At 37.7% G+C, this 20,025-nt stretch overlaps 1 protein-coding gene across 7 annotated transcripts in view; it reads right to left on the bottom strand.

The window, feature by feature from the left end:
• CTIF (cap binding complex dependent translation initiation factor) overlaps window positions 1-20,025 on the bottom strand; it is a 464,369-nt gene that overhangs the window by 323,035 nt on the left and 121,309 nt on the right. For all 7 annotated transcript variants that reach the window (XM_074204166.1, XM_074204171.1, XM_074204167.1 and 4 more), the window contains one exon: window positions 10,967-11,038. In XM_074204166.1, coding sequence (XP_074060267.1) covers window positions 10,967-11,038 — 72 coding nt within the window. The remainder of the gene's footprint in view (window positions 1-10,966; window positions 11,039-20,025) is intronic.

Here is a 20,025-nt window from a genome sequence, read left to right on the forward strand (position 1 = left end):
GACTCCAAGGCCCATGCTCTATTCACTGTGCCACCTAGCCACCCCTAATTTAAAATAAATTTGAATAGATAGAATTATCAGTGATTTGGAGTACATTTTTTCAGTTACTGTAGTTTGGTTTTTTTTTGTTTGAAAAATGCCTGTTCATATTCTTTAACCATTTTTCTTATGGGAAACAAGATTCTTATAAAATTGAACCATGAATTAAGCAACTAGATGAACTCCTTTAGTGTAGAATCCATGTTTTTGCTTTTCTTTGCATTCCAAACCCCTTAGCACAGCCCTCAGAATTAATTTCTTATCGACTGATTCAGCTTGAATTTCCCAGGATTATTCCCCAGTACACCTGACCAAGCATTTCCTCAGTCACACTCTGAATAGGCACCTTCAACAGCAACGTAATAATAGTGGCTAACATTTTCATGGGCTTTACAAATGTATTGCCTCATTTTACCCTGACAACAAGCTTTTGAGGTAGGAGCCTATACATGCTTCAGAATAAAATATAAACACCATAGCTTGGCACTGAAAACCCTCCACAACCAGGTTCCAGTCTGTCTTTCCAGACTTATTTCAAACTATTCTGCTTTAGGTACTATAATTAGCCTATTAGCTATTCCCCAAACTTGGCTTTCTTTCCTCTATCTCCATGCATATACACAGGCTGTTAACTCATGCCTCTTTTTAACTTCCCATCTCAGAATCTTTAGTTTCCTCTTCCTGCTCTCCTCTTTCTGCACCATCACTATAGCTACCATTTACCTGTGCTAAGCATTTTACAATTATTATCTCATTTGATTCTCATAACGATCCTGGGAGGTTAAGTTTTATTATTCATTTACAGATGAGGAAACTGAGGCAAATGAGGTGAAGTGACTTGCCAAGAGGCACACAGCTAGTAAGAATTTCAACTGTATTTGAACTCAAGTCTTCCTGACTTCAGACTCCATTGCTCAATCCACTGTGCTACCTAGCCACTCCAAGGCCCAGTTCAGGTAGCACCACCAACTAGAAGCCTTTCTGATCACATTAGTATGTTCTCTCTCTACAAATTATCTTGTATTTACTTAGTAATTTACTTACATTCTGAATCTCCTAATGGAAGGTAACCATGAGGTCTGAGGTGATTTAATTTTTGTCTTTTTATTCCCAGGATAAAAGGATACAAATTGACAGTGAGGCTAAATTGGTTTTCATACAGACTTTGCCACTACAAGTGGCACTCCATCCCATCTCCATGTTTTCTGAGGAGCTGTCCCTGGTGCTTAGAATGTCCCTCCTCTCCTCTGCCTCTAGGAATCCCTACCTTCCTTCAAGGTTCGGTTCAAGCACCATTACATGTATGATGCTTTTCCTAAATCCAAGAGACAATAGGACTTCTTTCCATCAAATTCTCTTCTATCTAGTTTGTGTGTATGAGTGTTTATAAATGTTTGTAAATGGGTATACACACATAGATACACACATGGCTATGTTTGTATGTACATACATGTGTGTATAGGGGTACATGCACTATACACACACATTCTCCTTCAGCTAGACAGTTTGCTTCTTATAGTCTTACTGGAGGTCACTAACTTGCACAATGAATAGAGCCTTGGACCTGGAGTCAGCAGGATCAGAACTCAAGTTCAGTCTCTGACAATAGGCAGGGGACCAGGATCTGTTTGCCTCACTTTCCTCAATTGTAAAATGGATCAAATGAGATAAGATTTATAAAGTACAAGCACAGTGCCTGATACCTCATAGGTGCTTATTTCCTCCCTTCTTGAGGATAAGCTCACTTTCTTTTTTGACTTAAGATCCCTAATACTTAGCATAATGCCTCCTAGCACAACAGTAGGTACTTGGGAAGTGGCTGTTGAATTTAACACACATATATAAATAAATATATGTGTGTATGTATACATACATTTATATCATATTACATACATATATAATTATATAATAACATATACATCATATAATACATACATACTATATATTATATAATTAATACATACATATTATATAATTAAGTAACAAACCAAATAGTTTAAGTACTAGAAGAGTTCAGAGGAAGGATACAATAGTGTGTGGTTTTAGTGCTTAAGAGAAGAATAATCTTGGGGTCTTAAAAATGAGTTGTTTTTTAAAGTCTTCAATGGAGATTTCAATTCAATAATTTTTTTTAGATAATACATTTAAAATAAGTGTTTATTGATACATATGTATTTTTTTTAGTTTGTTTTTTTTTTTTTTTTTGCAAGGCAATGGGGTTAAGTGGCTTGCCCAAGGCCACACGGCTAGGTAATTATTAAATGTCTGAGGCCGGATTTGAACTCAAGTACTCCTGACTTCAGGGCTGGTGCTCTATCCACTGCGCCACCTAGCCACCCCTGATACATATGTATTTTTGCATAAAAATAGTTTTCTCCAGTATCTCTTACTTTTTCTTTCCCTCTCAGAGAGCCACCCCACATAATAAATTGTATTAAAAAAAAAACTTAAAAAGAAAAGGGGAGAAAAATCAATTTAACCAATTAATTCATTGCAAAAGTTCCAAAAACGTGAACAATGTGCATTGCCATCACCTGTGGACCTCCCACCTCTAAAAAAGGGGTGGGTAGAGTATCCTGTCATATCTACTGAAGAATGCTTTCTGGTTTGTTGTTGTTTGGTTGTTGGTTTTTCTTTTAGAGCAAGTCTCAGAGTCAGAAGACTTAAGGTTCAAGTTTCATCTCTGACACTTATTAATGGAGTACCTGAGCAAGTCACTTAATCTTTGAGGGGACTAGGCAATTCTCTAAGTCGACAAGTTATACAGCAAGACCAAGCAAAGCAATCTGCATTAGGAGAGGGAATTTTCCATCAGAGTTCCTTTAAAAAGTGAAATCACAAGAAGTCCTGAAAAGAGGAAGGGGGAAGTGAAGAGAAGAAGTAAGAGAATCCTCAGGGTTAGCAGCAGTGTAGACAAAGGTAGGAGGCAGGTAGACAGCATGGGTAATGAAGCTGGTACATCCTGTCCTTCCTGAGGACCCCCCCTTCTGGGAGGGGGAGGTAAGTAGAAACTGCCTGAAAGCAGAATGATGGATGGCCTGGGGAACTGTGCAGACAATACAGTAGGATGCATTCCTTTTTAGAAGCTGGAAGCTTCTCAGCCCCAAGAAGCATCTGTCATGCCAGGCCAAAGGGAGCTGGGAAGGATGGATGGGCCAAAATCCAATTACTACAGCCAGCATCAAGCAAATGGACAGACTGTTTGATGAGAACCCACCTTGACAAGCAGCTAATTTGTTCTTCCCTGAAACCCTAAGCCCCCTCTGGTCCCTGTTGAGAGGGAGGGAGGGAGAGGAAGGCTAAGAAGAGAAATGGACAGTGGCAGCAGCTGTCAGAATGGAGACAGCAGGTCCCAGTCTTGAAGCTGAGGCCTTAAAGGAAGCTGCCTGTGCTCAAAGATTCTGTACTAGAGATTGGAGACAGGACAACTTCTCAAGCAAAAAAAAACAGAAGCTCCTTGAGTCTAGCTGGATCTATAAGTCAATTGGTTCATGCCCTACTTTTAAACAGGATTACAGAAAAATAAGTCAACTATTAACAATTTTGGAGAGTATGGACCTCTGATGTAAACAAAGCTGGCAACTCTGAATCTCCATCATTATGCACCTGTACCTTCTCTGACCCAAGGAGTCTCAGCACTAAGGCAAGCGACTTGACTTATCAGAACTTGGAACCTGGGTTTCCTAATCCCAAGGTCCATGGCCCTCACTACACTACAATAATTTAAATCAGGAGACTTGGACTAGAATACTAGCTCTGCCACAATCTTAGGCATGTTTACTCATCTGCAAAATGGAGATGCTATATAATATCTGTATAGCCTTCTGAACAATTAAAAGGCTCTATTAGTTGGTGCTTTCACTTATTTCATCTTAATCTTGGGCCCTCAATGATCTGAGTTAATATTAATAGTCTCACTTTAGAGATAAGCAAATAGAGTCTTGAAGAGGTTGAGTCTAAAATCACTCAAAGTAAGTATCAGAGGTGGGACCTGATGCTAGGGCTTCAGACACCAAAATTGATGTGCCTGCTGCATTACAGAACATTGGCTAGAAAAGTGCTGTATTCTAAGAAATACTGGAATGCAAGGGATAACTGAGACAATAAGGCTAGTCAAGCAAAGGCAGCAGCCTCTGAGGATGGAGATCATAGTAGAAGAGAGGGACTATTAGCTGGTTTGCTAATAACTCAAATTCTGGCAGCCAGGTAGCAATCTGCTGGCAAGAGGAGAATAAAAATTACAAGATGCTAAAAGTCAATTCTCTGGGAGGAAGGTCAAATAATGAGAAGGGATCTGAATCAGTGATGTCAAAATTCTAGAGTTAGATACTGCTGGGGCGGTATCTATAAAATGAGGTAGTCAAACTGGATGATCTCTAAGGATACTTCTAGCTCAAAATGCTAATGAGCTTACTCAAGGACACAGCAAACAGAAGGATCAAGGATATAAAAGAGGGTCTAGGCCCAGAGTACCAGAGTAGCTATTATGGGCAATCCACCATTCTGGTCTTTAAAGACCAAGTAGGGACACCTAGGTATCACAGTAGATAGGTCACCAGACCCAGAGTCAGGAGGATCTGAGTTCAAATCCAGTTTCAGTTTTCTAACTGTGTGACTGGGCAAATCACTTAACCCTGATCATCTTGCAACAATAATTTAAGACCAGGTAAGGTAGGTGATATAGTGGCAAGAGCACTGGGTCTGGAGTCAGGAGGCCCTAATCCGACCTCAGTGGTATGACCAGGGGCTTTGTTTACCTCTGTTTTATGAACTATAAAATGGGGATGATAACAACAGCACTTATCTAGTAAAGTTGTGAGGATTATATGAGATATTTGTAAAGTGCTTAGCACACAGTAGGCACTTAATTAATTGCTTGTTCACTTTTCCTTCCCATTCCCTTAAAGAGATTACAAGTCAGGTTCTGATGCCTGGTTGGGCTCTGACACATGGCTGGTTCTGTTAGTATTTTAGTTCTTTAGATGCCATTTATATAGGACATTTAAGATTCAGAAAATATTTTAGTTTTATTATCTCACTTGGGCTTCACAAAAGTCCTGTGAGATAGGTATTATACGTATAATTATCCTCATTTTCTAGATGAGGAAACTTGTGTTAAAAGAGGTTAGGTCAATAAAACAATGAATTCTCTGTGTCCCTTTTATCTCACTCTCACCCACCCCCTACTTATTCAACATATAGTCTTTGATTGACTGATTGATTTCACTCTGTTAATTATTTCTTCTTTATGTTGTATATAGCTTTCTTTGTATATATTTCTTTGAATGTTATCTCCTTCATTAGGCTGTAAGCTCCTTGAGGGCAGGGACTGTCTTCTAATTGTGTACCTGACACAATGTCTGGCATGTAGTATGTACTTAAGAAATATTTATTGATTGACATTTTATAGATTAGGAAACAACAGATTAGAAGAGGCTGTGACTTTTATACCGTCAAACAATTAGGTAAGAATCAGAGATGGAATTTAAACACAGAACCAAAACCAAAATCATTAAGTCTGAAGAAAATGCAGGAGTTCAATACTAAGGGAGTTAAGAAAGGTTCAAACTCAAGACAAAAGTCCTGTGAATTTGCTACCTTCTACATTCTGGAAGTGTTTGTATTTTTATCCACTGTATGTGATCTGCTTTGACCTTTAATTTCTGAATTTGTCCAGCCAGGACCTACTATGGCAATCCTCCCTGGCTCCCTGACAACAGCTGTCTCTAACTGGTAGTGGAAATTCCCATTTTTATTAGATAAGGGGTTCAGAGAGGTTAATGACTTAGTCTACTGTAACCTGTTAGAGACTTGGAACTCTAACAAAACAATACTCAGTTCACACTTATTTTTCTTTTGGAGGCAATTAGGGTTAAGTGACTTGCCCAGGGTCACATAGCTAATAAATGTCTGAGGCTGGATTTGAACTCAGGCCAAGCACAATATCCACCATGTAACCAAGCTGCCCATGTACATGTAAATAAGTATGTAGACATGTGTGTATACACATAAACAACCTAATCAATCTAAATCACAATTCTGAATTTTAAAAGATAGTAAGCAAATATGAATTTGATAGGGGGGGGGATAAGAGCCAAGAGTTAGAAATCTATTATAAGAGTCCAGATAAGAGGCCTTGAGAACCTAAACAAAGAAAATAGTCTTTTGAGTGTAAAGATAGGGGGAGAGAGAGAGAGAGAGAGAGAGAGAGAGAGAGAGAAGACCTTATCTGGAGGTAAAACTGATTTTGCCACTAATTAGATATGGTGCATGAAGGAGTGTAAAGAAATAAGGATGAATTCAAGAATACAAACCTGGGTGCCTGGAAGAAGGGTGCTATCCTAGGGATTTTTAAGAAGGGTGGATTATGAGTTCCATTTTAGACATATTAAATGTGAGATTCCTCTGGAGCAACCATGTACAGGTGACCAGAAGGCAGTTAGTGAAATATGAATTTAGGAGCAATTAGGATTGAATGTATAGATCTGTATGTCATTTGAGTAAAAATAATATATTGAAAAACAAACTACATCACATTGCAAGGGCTTCAAAAAAGGCCCTATCACATAGGATCAAGAATCTATGGAAAGTTTCATGAAAGGGCCCATCTTCAGATGACCCTAGAGTATTCTCTAGGTATTACAACCAGAGGTTGCAGCACAAGCAAAGACCTGAAGACTTGCACTTAGATGGCTGGTTGAGCTTAATAATGTCTAAGATCTCTGAAATGGAAAATTCAATAATTACTGGATGAATTAAGCTACTCAGTCTGGAACACTGCTTTGGGTTGAACTTGATAGGCCAGTGAGTCACTGGCAACTTGCCTAAAGACTAAGCTTGCATGTTCTCTATCTCCAGAAAGAGAACCAATAATTCTGAGTATAGATTGATACAGAATGTTTCATTTTTCTTTATGATTTCTGCTTTTTATTTCATTTTTTATTCATTTTAAAAAAAGACTGAGACATTTAGTCCTACAGAGAACTGAGAACCATTGTAGATCCCTGCCTGAGATAATAAATGACATGATTTCAACAGTATGCTACATTTAATATACCAAAATAAATAGAAAAGGGAGATACAGAAGGAACAGTACAAAACTGGAGACTTTTATAATAATCAAAGAGTGAAATGATAAGAGGCTAGAATAGGCAGATGCTAGTGGGGGGTGGTGGTAGAGGTAATTAGCTAGGTGGCTCAAAGAACAGAGCATTGGGACTGGAGACAGGAAGATCTGAGTTCAAATTCAGCCTCAGACACTGAATAGCTGTGAGACCCCAGGTAAGCTATTTAACCTCTATTTGCCTTAAACCCTTGGAAATGCAAATCACTTCAGTATCTTTACCAAAAAAGAACCCAATGACAGCATATGCATGCTGTGTTCCATGGGGTCACAAAGAGTCAGACATGACTGAATGACTGAACAAAGAGCAGTCGGGTTGGAAAATCTGAGCAATATTTCAAGGATAGAATAACAGGATTCTGCAAAAAAGACAAACCTCAATCATTTCTGCAAACTTCTCCAATCAATGACAGGCTTATCCTGGGATTAGCCACCAGATTTTAGATAGCAGTTCTATTTGTCACTGGCTCACTGTGTGACCTTGAACAAGTAGTTTGCCTTTTATAATTCAGAGTTCCTTCATTAGTAAGTAAAAGGAAGGAACTAGTTGGGTCTTATGGTCCTTTCCAGATTTAATATCCTCTGCCTTATTATAAAGATGACAGTCAATCTAAAGACTTCGATCAAGCCAAGTTAACAAGCATTTACTAAATAAACTGTATTAAATATCTGAACTTAAAAAAGACAAATCCCAGATTTCAAGAAACTCAGTTTAATGGGAGAAACAATGTCCAAATAAGATGTACAGGAGAAAGAGGAGAAAAACTCAGAGAAAAGGCTTAAGATTCAGGAGAACTGAGAAAGGCTTTCTGTAGAAAACTTTAGCTAAGACCTGAAGGAAGCCAGGAAAGCAAAGAAAGGGAGATGAGGAGGAAGAGGAGTCTAGGAAGGAAGAATGACCAGAGAAAAAAGCCTGGAGGAGGAAGATAGAATTAGAAAACCTTCTTCATGATAGAAGGTATAGCCAAAGACCAATCTTTGGCTTCGGTCACAGAAAATGAGAGATTCTGATTCCTTTTCCCATTTCATCTGAATTCAGTACTTTTTAAAAAAATTAATTAGATTAATTAAGTAAAGCCCTCCTTCCCTGCAGCTCCTCTGCTCACCCCTCTGCTTTCTGTACTCTCAGAGAAATTGCTGCTGAGCTCCCAGCAATTCTCAGAAACCCCAAAATCATTAGTCACACAAACAAAAGAGTATGGCCTGCAATAAGAAACTGGATTTAAGGTAATACTCATTGTAAATGGGTTACTATAAGCAACTGTGACTATTTTTAAAAATGTGTAGTGGAGGGCAGACTAATTCCATCTGTGAAATGCATTCATTCTTCCATCCCCCTCCTTTCTTCACAAGTTGATGATTTTCTTGTAATCATGCCTTTAAATCTGATTGTGCCTTTTTTTTTCCTCCTCCTTTTTAAACACTGCATACACAATGCTTCAGGAATTTTAAGACTCCAGTGAGTCAGCAGTTTCCTAGAGGGAGGCAGACTACACCAGCTTCTCAAGGATTCTTATCACCCTCTCCCTGGATGCCTCTAGGTCAAGGCATAGTAGCAAGTACTAATTTCCATGTGAAAAAGAGGGAATCCTAAAGTCTTTCCTAATTGCTAGGAAGTAATTCTATCCTTCCTTTCCCAAATAGCTACAAATCCTGATGAGTCATTCCTGAATTTCCACATCCAACTCCCACTCCTGTCCCCATCCTAACTCTCTAAGATACTGGGGAAAAAGGTTCATCAGTAGTCTTTGGTCCATAATGACAGGCCTTTAGAACTCAGGTGGGCAGACCAGAGTAACATGGCAACCAAAGCTTGCAGTTCACTGCTGTGGCTAGACAGGATTGAAGGTGAAAGTAAACAGCTTTGACTCCAAAATCAAAGGACCTGGGTTCAAATCTCAGTTTCTGGGTGATCTCAAGTTACATCATTACCTTCCTGGGTCTCAATTTTCTCATCTATATAATGAAGAGTTTGAGTTAAATGGCATCTAAGGTCCCTTCTATCTCTTCTTAGATGATTTCTGTGGTTAGCAAGGTTCCTTCCAAATCTTCTAATACTTTAATACTTAATCAATAAAATGGAAGTAGGAAAACAGCAATGAGCCAATAAATGTTTAACAACTGGCTCTCCAGGAAAAAAGTATGCACAATAACACATAAATTTAATCTGCATTATTAATATCATTCCATCATTTTCTTAAGTCTAGACAATTAAAACAACAAATCAAGCCCTGATTTGTAACATTTGCCAGTTTCTGAAGTTCTAAATGATTCCCATGAAGATTTAACAATCAAGCTTCCAGAACTAGTATCCAACTAGTAGACCTGAGAAAAGTCATCAACTTGAAAAACTACTAAACTAGCCAAATATACAGGAATATACAGAAAGGCCATGAGATCTCTTGATGAATAAAGTGATATTTGTCTGCCAGACTTTCTCTCACTCTCTCTCTGTCCCTCTGTCTCTCTCTTCAAACTCACTACTAATGTAGCTCCATGACCATCAGCAACTCTGGAGCATCCGTGAAGCAACCAGGGCCCTGAGGTCACAAGCTCCAGTGTCAGAGTATCAGAGACAGGTCCTGAACCCCTATTTTCTTGACTTTGAGGCTGGCTCACTCTCTACAAGGTCAAGCTGCGTCTTGATGATATCAAGCATTCACTTGGGTCTACTTGATAAACCTGACACATTCCCATTCAAAGAGCTCTCTTACTCCCTTGCTTAAAATCTTCATGCTGACTCTTGCTCTGCCAATTTTAAGCCCATCCTCTTGTTTAGGAGTCAAGGAATTCTTAATAGAAGGAATCAAACAGTTAAATAAACATTTTTTAATATTTTTAATTTATATCAAGTTAATTATATATACCCATCACTTTTCTAGGTGCTAGAAATACAAAGACAAAAATTAATTAGTTCCTTCCCTTATGTGTATATATGTAATGAATATATACATATATGTGTATGTATGTGTGTGTGTGTGTGTGTGTGTGTGTGTGCGCAGTGGATAGATAGAATGCTGGGTCTGGGGTGACTATCTTGGTGATATCAAATCTAGCTTCAGACACTAGCTGTGTCAAGTCACTTAACCCTGTTGGCCTCAGTTTCCTCATCTGTAAAAAGATTCAGAGAAGGGAAATGGCAAACCATTCTAGTATCTTTGCCGAGAAATTTCCACTAAGTCACAAAGAGTAAGACATATCTGAAACACAACTTTATAAATGCATACACATACACACACAATATATATATATATATATGTATATATATATATATATATATATATATATATATATACACACACACACACATACAAAACATATGCAAAATAAACCACCATAGTCCATTTACTGCATATTGAAAATTTCTAGTACCTCAGAACAATGTGAGCACTGGGCAAAACATAGGGGTACTACATAAAATGTTTGAAAAATTACTTAAAAACCTTATTAACAATATGAGACAACGTGTGATAAGTAAGTAGAAGGTCCAACAATACTGGATGAGAAAGTCAAAAAGTCTGGTTTCATTTTCAGTCCTGGTCCTGCAAACAAGTTCTGTGACATGGCAAACCACTCACTCTCTTAAGAGTCTCATCTGTAAAGTGATTAGAAAAGGCCCCTTTGGACTCATGTTCTGTGAATGCTGAGAAGGAAGGGATAAAGGGTGGTCAACAAAGACTTTACTAGCTGGGTAAGATGTCCCCCCAAGAGAACCAACTTCAGCAGTAGTCCACCCAGGATCATGCGGAACCTATCAGACATGTGGTAGGCAAAGACTGAAGCTAAAGAGATGCTTTTTTTTACCTGTTGAGATGGGCCTCTCCCTTGGGAGGATGAACAACTGCCATCCAACTGGTCATTGCAATCCACAGGCCACTGTGAGGGGGAGAAAAAGGGTTCAGAGTCACACAACAATGGGCCTCAACCACCCCAGCCCTGTCCACTCATAACATTCAAATTCTCTGTATCCATAAGGCCAGGACTGCCTTTATATCTTCAAGTATGTGCTTTCTATCTCCAGCAACTGTTTAATTTGTCATCCCTACTTCATTAATGAGCCACCTCCAAGCAGTATGTATTCATGGAATGAATAAACCGTATTTCTGTCTCCATCCCTGATTTTATTATTGTAGGCAAGGCTCAATGTAAAAACTCTTTCCATTGAGGACTTGTCTACATAGTCATTTGGAAGTTGCTTTAGGCAAAAAAGATTTGGGCAAGATCACACAGAACTGGCTCCCTTCTAAGCAACTCCTGCAGGATTTAGGGACCCCATGGAGAAAATCACTCCAGTAAACTCAGGAGAGTATCCTTCAAAAAATCTACAAGAGATAGAAAGAAAACTTGCATTGGATTCCAACAGGAATCCATTCTATTCTGATCAACATCAATGGTAAGAGAGGGTCTAAGATAGTTAGCATAAATTATAACATCACAAAACACTCACTAGGAAGACAAACGGGTTTTTGAATTGACTTTATCATTGCCAGTCTAAAACTTTTGAGTAGTTTGGAGAGTTAGAGGAAATACCTTTTTGGTTTATACTGAATAGTGACCAGATCAACCAGATCTCTAAAATTCCATTCATGGTATAGTGACCCTGGATTCTCAAAGGTTATGTTAGAAGAACATGGCCCAGGGAAATCCTAGAAGGTGGGAAAGTCTTCAGGTACCATGAGCCAAGACCAACCCAGCTCAGTGCAAAGTCATCATCAGAAGGTTGGTCTTTCAATGAAGATTTTTTTTTTCTGGCTAGAGCCATTTAAGATAGATATAGATATAGAGACAGAGATAGATAGAGAAAAATATAGAGAGAAAAATAGAAATATATCTATATATTTATGCACATAAGTCTACATATGTGAATATTATATGCATGCTTATGTATATATATGTGTAGGTATCTATATAAAATTAGTAAAGGAAAGCCAGATAGAGAAGGGAGTATCTTTTCCAAGACACTGAAATAAATGATCATATCTGCTAATGCTGAACACAAACTCACTTCCAGCGTGCATATATGTATATACAATTAAAGAGACCTCCAACCCTTGTCAACCAGCCCACTGATGCATTATATTATAGGTCATGAGGGTGATATATTAACAAAAAAAAAATTAGGGATAATTTAGAGGTAATCTGTAAGGGAAAGAAATATTAAGGATGATCAGAAAAGGCTTCTTACACAAGGTGAGATTTGGGCTGAAACTTGAAGGAAGTCAGAGGAGCCAGGAGATGTGAACAAGAGAAGTGAAAGAATCAGAGCCAGGGAAAGGGTCCTGAGTGAGGGGGTGGAGTTGGTGTTCAAGGAACAAGGCCAGCAACATTGTATCACAGATTAAACAGAGGGAAGGAAGGAAGGAAGGAAGGAAGGAAGGAAGGAAGGAAGGAAGGAAGGAAGGAAGGAAGGAAGGAAGGAAGGAAGGAAGGAAGGAAGGAAGGAAGGAAGGAATACGAAGGAAGGCAAGGCCAGAAGGGACCAGGTTGTAAGGGCTTCTATTTAATCTGGAGGCAACAGGGAAGCACTGGAGTTTATTAAATAGAAGTTTGACAGGGTCAGGCATTCACTTCAGTAAGACCAATTTCACAGATCAGTGGAGGTTGGATTGGAGTGGGGAAAGACTTGAAGCAGGGAGAAGAACCAGACGGCTCTTGCCTGGACTGCTGCAGCTGAAAGGGTCTGAATCAGAGTGGGAACAAGTCAGAGAAGAGAAAGGGGCAGAGAGATCCAAAAGGAGAAATTACAAGACTTGCCAACAGACTGGAATGGGAGCCGAGAAAAAATGAGGAGTCAAGGATGCTACCTAGGTTACAGACCTTGGGGATCCCTTAACAGTAATGAAGAAGTTAGGAAGAAGAGAGGATGAGGAAAAAGTGAATGAGTTCAGTTTTGGGCATGTTGAGTTTAGAAGGATATGTTGGAAAAAAAAATTAGGAATATGGATTCAAATCCTAGCTTTTCACATGACCTAGGCAGGTCATTAATCTTTATTGGGCCTTTGTTTCCTTATCTGCAAAATGGGGATAAAGTTTGCTAGGAGAAAACTGCTTTGTAAATTTTAACACAACGTAGAAATATAACGATTAGTAAGAATAGCTCTTACAATTATATAGTATTAAAAAAACAATTATATAATATTTTGCAGGTTGAAAGTAATTTTATATATATTTGATCAGTCAATTAAAACCTAGAAATTAAGTACAACTATAGCACAATGCATTACAAAGAAACCCTAAGGCATTTTTTTCTTCTATAAGAAATAAGTTACTTGAAGTCAGCCAAAACTGTTGAAATTTGGGGAAGGGTGCCTAGATTGCAGTTTGTCTAAAAAAGATCTGAGGTCTTGATGTCCTGTAAGTCATAAGTCAATAATATGTCAAGGCATCCAAGAGACCTAATAAAATCTTAGGATTCAGAAAGAAAAGCATACATATAGTCTAGGTCTAGTAAGGTAAGAATTCCATTGTATTCTGCCCTAGTTAGACTTCATCTGTTCAGCTTTGAACATCAAATTTTAAGAACTCTAATTCTGCTAAACTGGAGAATGACCAAAAAAGATTAAAAAGGATATTGAACACAAAGGCTATATCATGTGAGGACAGGGTAAACAAAGAATATGGAATGTTTAGAAGGGAGAAAATAAGACTGAAGGTGGGAGAAAGGAGAACAATCATTAGCTAGCTGAAGGGCTATCTGATTAGATTTATTAACTTTATCATCAAGAGAGGATGAAGGTGGAAATTGAGAATGAAAGACTTGATGGAAGGAACAAAATTCAGATCCAACAATTAGCACTTCTCAAAGGTGCAATAGACTGCCTCCATTGGTGCTGGGTTTCATCATCTCATGGAAGATCTCCAACTGGCTCCAATTGGCTCTTGACAGACAGGTATTGGACTCAAGATGCAGAATGAGACAGAAATTTTTGTACATATTCAATGTGGGAACTGGACTGTGCACTTGTTACAAAGTCTTTGGTTTTCTTTTTCTCCTTTTCCAGTGGGAGTGGGAGTGGGAATACAAGGGAAAGATGGTAATATACAAGGAATAAAAGAAAAGAGGGTGACTGAAGTATGTTTAAAAATATCGAAATAAGAACATAAGAAAGGCCAAATAAGCAGGTCGGTTTTAAAACCACAGATTGATCTTGATCTGTGTTAAAAGAAAATAATAATAAAAATAATAGCTAGTGATACAGAGCTTGTAAAAAACTTTACAGAATATTAACTCACTGTATATTCAACCCTGAGAGGTAGGTGCTATTATTAATCCCATTTTATAGTTAAGGAAGTTGAGGCTGTTAAAGAATCTTAAGAGGTCTCATGAATTTGTCTTTTTGTGTTGCCATATTTTCCATATGGACCTGGAGTATAGGGGGTTCTGAATATGTTAAAGACTAAGCCACCTTCCCCCCTACCCACGCCCTCAGATGGAATAATCTGACCAGACAAAGATTAAGTGACTGGCCCAGGGTCATACAGCTATCAAATGTCTGAGATAAAATTTCAAATCAGCTCTTTCTGACTTCAGGTCAAAAATTTCATGTGTTGTGCCCCTTAGCAGCCTACCAAAATATAAAATAATTAAAAAGCTAGGCAAACATAAACAAGGACTGTAATTTTGGGTAACAGATATTTGTCCTAGTCTATGTACAGGCAAATTTCTATTCCAATTAATATTTGCTAAGTGCAGAATAAAAATAAAAATTTATAAAAAACTTCAGGCAAAGGCAGTAAGATCATTTGTCTGGTATAATGGAGAGGGAATGCTTTCTTTGTTGAGGAAGGATGAAACTATTTGACCTCAGAGATTCCTTCCAATCTTGAAATTCTGCAGAATTATAGAATGTCTCTAAGGAAAAAATGTTTGATGGTCCTTCTAAGAAGACCATGCTGGAAAAAATCACCAAGTTTTGTGATGGAGAGACAAGGATTGGGAAAATTTCCCTAACTTATCTCTGGAGCTAGACTGAATTCACATATTAAGCAGACAGACATATCCTCAAATCAAAAAAAAAATCTATTCTGAGTGTTTTCTCTCTTCATCTCAGGGACATCTTTCTCTCCTAGAATGACTATTTAAAATCACTTTCCTTTCTGCATTCTCTCTTCTGTTGTCTCAAGATCTGCCTCATGTTTTGAATTAGATCTTTGGCTACTGAAAAAACCAGATGGGATTGCTAAGGCATGTCAGTGATCCTTGAAAGATTGTGGTGAATATGGTAAGCCCTGAAGGAATGGAAAAAGTCAAAATATTTTCCTGATTTTCAATAATGGAAGAGAATAGAAATGGAAAACTCTAGACTAGTAAGCATAACTTGGATTTCTGGAAAAATTCTAGAATGAATTATATTAAAAAGATGGTTTCAGAATTTGCAGAAAAGGAAGCAAGAGCCTTTAAAGTTTCAATAAGAACAGGACATACCAAGTTAACCATGTTTGCTTTTCTGACGGGTTTCTACAAGAAATGCCTTTGTTTCAGATGCCAGAAATATGAAGAATAGACAGAAACTGCAAAAAAGATTGGTGTGAGGAAAATTTCTTAAAAATTAGAACTATATAAAATTGTAATAGACTACCTTTAGAAGTAGGAGATTCCTCTCCTCCAGTTACTAAAGTAGTAGATCAAAATAATACTAGCAATAAAGTTAATCTAAAGTATTTGATAAAATTTCTCATGTAATTCCTAAGGAAAAGATTAGGGAAGGAAACTAAAAGATTGTTACAATTAAATAGCTTCAGTCAAATGACCACACTGAGGGGCAGGCAGCCCTGGAGTCAGGAAGTCCTGAGTTCAAATCTGCCCTCAGACACTTAATACATGTCTTAGCTGTGTAACCTTGGGCAAGTCACTTGACTCCATTGCCTTAAATTTTAAAAAAATGGCAAAAACAAATGACCACACTCAAAAAGTAGTAATGAAGGGTCTAATATCATTTTGGAGGGAAATCTCCAGTGGATTGATCTGAGGAAATAGTTTCTGGTCAGTATTATTTTTTAAAAAATTAATTAAATCAATAGACTTGAATGAAATAATAGATGTCACATGCTTGCCAAATATTCAGAGTACTCAGAACTAAGAAAACTGACACACTAGATGACAAAATCAGGATCCAAAAAAGATCCTGACAGACTAGAACAAGAGGCTGAATCTAATTTAAAAATAGGTATAAATTTAAAGTCTTATTCATAAGTCCAAAAAAGTCAATTTTATGGGTACAAGGCAAAGAAGACATCATTAGATAGTAGTTTGAACATGGAGTCATGAAGAGTCAGATATGACTGAAAATGATTCAATTTACTACTACTACTACTACTAATGCTGCTGCTTATTAGTAGTAATTATAGTGCCTGCTATACACAAGACACTGTACCTAAGCAATTTACAAATATTATCTTGCCTGATTTACACAACATCTTTTTGGAGGTAAGTCCTATTATTATCTCCATTTTATAGGTAAGGAAACAAAAGCAAAGACAGATTGAGTGATTTGCTCAGGGTCATGCAGGGTGAGCCTGAATAAGTGTCTAAGATCATATTTGAATTCAGGGGTTCACTAAACCACCTAATTGGTTTATTCGTTCATTCATTCATTCATTCATCCAATTGTTGGAGACAGCTGGGTTAAGTGATTTGTTCAGAGTCACACAATTAATAAGTATCTGAGGTCACATTTGAACTCAGATTTTTCTGACTCCAGGTCTGGTGCTCTAATCACTGAACAACCTAGTCATCTCTTAGCTGTCTCATTTAAAGAGACATAGCTTTCAGGAATGAGGAACATCCAAATATTTTTCTGATTTTCAAAATAAGGGATGAGAACAGAGATGGAAAACTCTAGAGAAGTAAGTTTAACTTGGGTTTCTGGTAAAATTCTAGAATGGATTAGATTTATAAAGATGGTTTCAGAATGTGCCCAATCATACAAAGATGACAGCTATACTGTATAAGCTCCTTCTGAAGACAACAATTTGGAATTCTGTGGTTTAGGAGCACAATTTAAGAAGGATATTGATAAAATGGAGAGCATTGAGAAGAGAGCAAGCAAAATGGTGCAGGGCTATCTAAATCATTTTCATGGTAGTTTGAAAGAGTCTCAGTTTAAACTAGAAGACTAAGAAGAAATATACTGCCAATATTTAAGTATCTGAAGAGTTGTCACTGGCAAAAGGAATTAGATGTATCTTGTTTCAGATGATGGAACTGATGGGAAGAGACAAAAATTGAAAAAGATTTATTTCAGTCAAACACGAGGAAATATTTCCTAACATTTAGAACTATTTAAACTTGTAATGAGCTGCCTTTGTAGGGAATAGATTCCTCCTCACCAGTAATCTTCAAACAAAGGCTAGATGACCAGTTGTGGGACATGAGACAGTCACGACTCTCTTTTGAGTGTGGGTGAACTAAACAGTCACTTAAGTCTCTTTAATAATTCACAATTCTGTGATTCCTTTGACATCTAATAAAAGAAAAATGCAGCTATGATATCCTGGAAAAGCCCTGGATCAAGAATCAATAAGCTTGGGCTCTGCTACTTCTGCTGATGTGATGTTTGGTGAGTCCTGCAAGTTCCAAAGAAACTTTGAGAAGAACCTATCTCCTGACCAAAAGAGGGCATGGAAAGCATGGCAGCTCCTGAAGTTTATACATTCTTTGAGTTCACTCAAAGGAAGGAAAAGAACAGACAAAATTCAGGGAGCCTTTTCACAGAGGTGGGAGAGGGAGAGAAACATCTAGAGGTTTAGGTGCTACTTTAAAGAACAGCATTAAACATTAACTTATGGAAAGAGAGTTTAAACAAACACAAACATTATCCAAGTCCTCTCCCATTGTCTCTGACACAACTCTTATTAAGGAAAGAGTGTCTGTTATGAAATTAAGGGATGATTTGTGTGCAGAGGGTGAACAATTTTTATTTTTGAAACAATACACCTGTTTGTATTTTCCTTGGGAAGTGGGAGAGAAGGATTGGAATAGCTGGTTAGTTAAGAATTTACATAAGCATGTAAATGGAACTACTCTAAGAAGCCCAATAGGGGTAAAATCCAAGGTTCTCTAAGTAGCTAAAAAAAAACAAAACTCAATTCTTGTTGCATTAAAAGGAAATGTTTTTGAGATACATATGTATATACTTATATATGTATAGACAGATACACACATACATGCATACACATACATATGTACACAGGATAGCTAGGTGGCACAGTGGATAGTGTGCTGGAACTGGAGTCAGGAATCTGGTCTCGTAGATATATGTTCTAGTTGTGTGACCCTGGACAACTTAACCCTGTTTGCCTCAGTCTCCTCATATAAAAAGAACTGGAGAAGGAAATAGCAAACCATTCCAGTATTTTTGCCAAAAATTAAAAAAAAAATCAAAAAGGGTCGGCTAGGTGGAGCAGTGACTAGAGCACTGACCCTAGACTCAGGAGTACCTGAGTTCAAATCCAGCCTCAGACACTTAATAATTAGTTAGCCGTGTGACCTTGGGCAAGCCACTTTAACCCCACTGCCTTGCAAAAAAAAAAAAATCCCAAAATGGAGTCACAAAGAATCAGGGTTGGCAAGTTATAACCTAGGGAGGTGGTAGAGGGGAGGATACCATGGTCTAGCCTGAAAGTGAATGATGCAATTCATGGTGTATCATAAGCACTGTTTACATCTGAAACAACAACAACAATAATCTATCTTTCTATCATCCACCCATACACATACATATGTATCTCTTCATTTATCCATCTATTTATCTTTCTATCCATTCATCTATATATGTACACACATGTATCTATCCTTCTATCCATATATCCTTATGTAAAATATATGTATCTATCCATTTATCTTTCTATCCATCCATCCATATACACACACACATATCTATTCATTTATCTTTCTATCCATTTGTCCATATTGTTATCTATCCATCTATCTTTCTATCATCCATATATACATATATGTATCTATCCATACATACATATCTATCCACTATCCATCCATCCACAAATGAGTATATCAATATGCATGCACATGTGCACATACAGACATATTTACATATGCATACACACATGTGTTTTAAATTACTTTAACATAACTCAATTCAACAAACATCTATCGAACATACTACTATGAGAAAGGCATTCCTCAAAGTAATGGGCAATACTACAGTGAACCCTTTGTACACCTTAGACACTCAATAATTTAATGAGGCTTGTAATCTTTTTATGCTTACAAAAACCCTATGAATAGAGAATGTATGATCATTCTCATCTGATAGTGAATGAGCAGAACCAGGAAGAAAATCCTTGAATCCCAGTCCATGTGCTTGACAAAGACCACCAGGGTCTAAGACAGTCAGATTTCCCAGAGCAAGTCTTTTTAACCTGAGATCCATGAACCTGTCTTTTAAAATATTGTGACAACTGTATTTCATTAAAATTCATTTTCTAGGCAATGCTACATAGCTTACTTTTTGCATTCAAAAACATTATTCTGGGAAGGGGTTTCACCAAACTGCCAATGACACAAAAATGGCTAGGATCCCCAGTCTTAGAGAATGAACCCAGATTCTTGTCTAAGACCCCTCCCTCTTTCTGGGATTCTGGGCTCTACAAGTTGCCTTTTCATTACATCCTTCACTTTATTATTAGGACTGATTTACTTTGAGGCGTAAACAATGCCTGTGATACACCATGTAATTGCTATCATTCACTCTGAGGCACAGCCACGGCCTCTGGCTCTCTAGCACCACCATGATTATAAGTGAACAACCCCAGGCCAGAACTGGAAAAGTCTAAGGCATGGGTGATTGTGGGAGAGGGGAACTGCTTTTACTCTCCCAAAATTACTGAGGATCTCAAAAAGC

This window comes from Macrotis lagotis, chromosome X, assembly GCF_037893015.1.
Source record: "Macrotis lagotis isolate mMagLag1 chromosome X, bilby.v1.9.chrom.fasta, whole genome shotgun sequence".
In the NCBI taxonomy this organism is placed as follows: domain Eukaryota; kingdom Metazoa; phylum Chordata; class Mammalia; order Peramelemorphia; family Peramelidae; genus Macrotis; species Macrotis lagotis.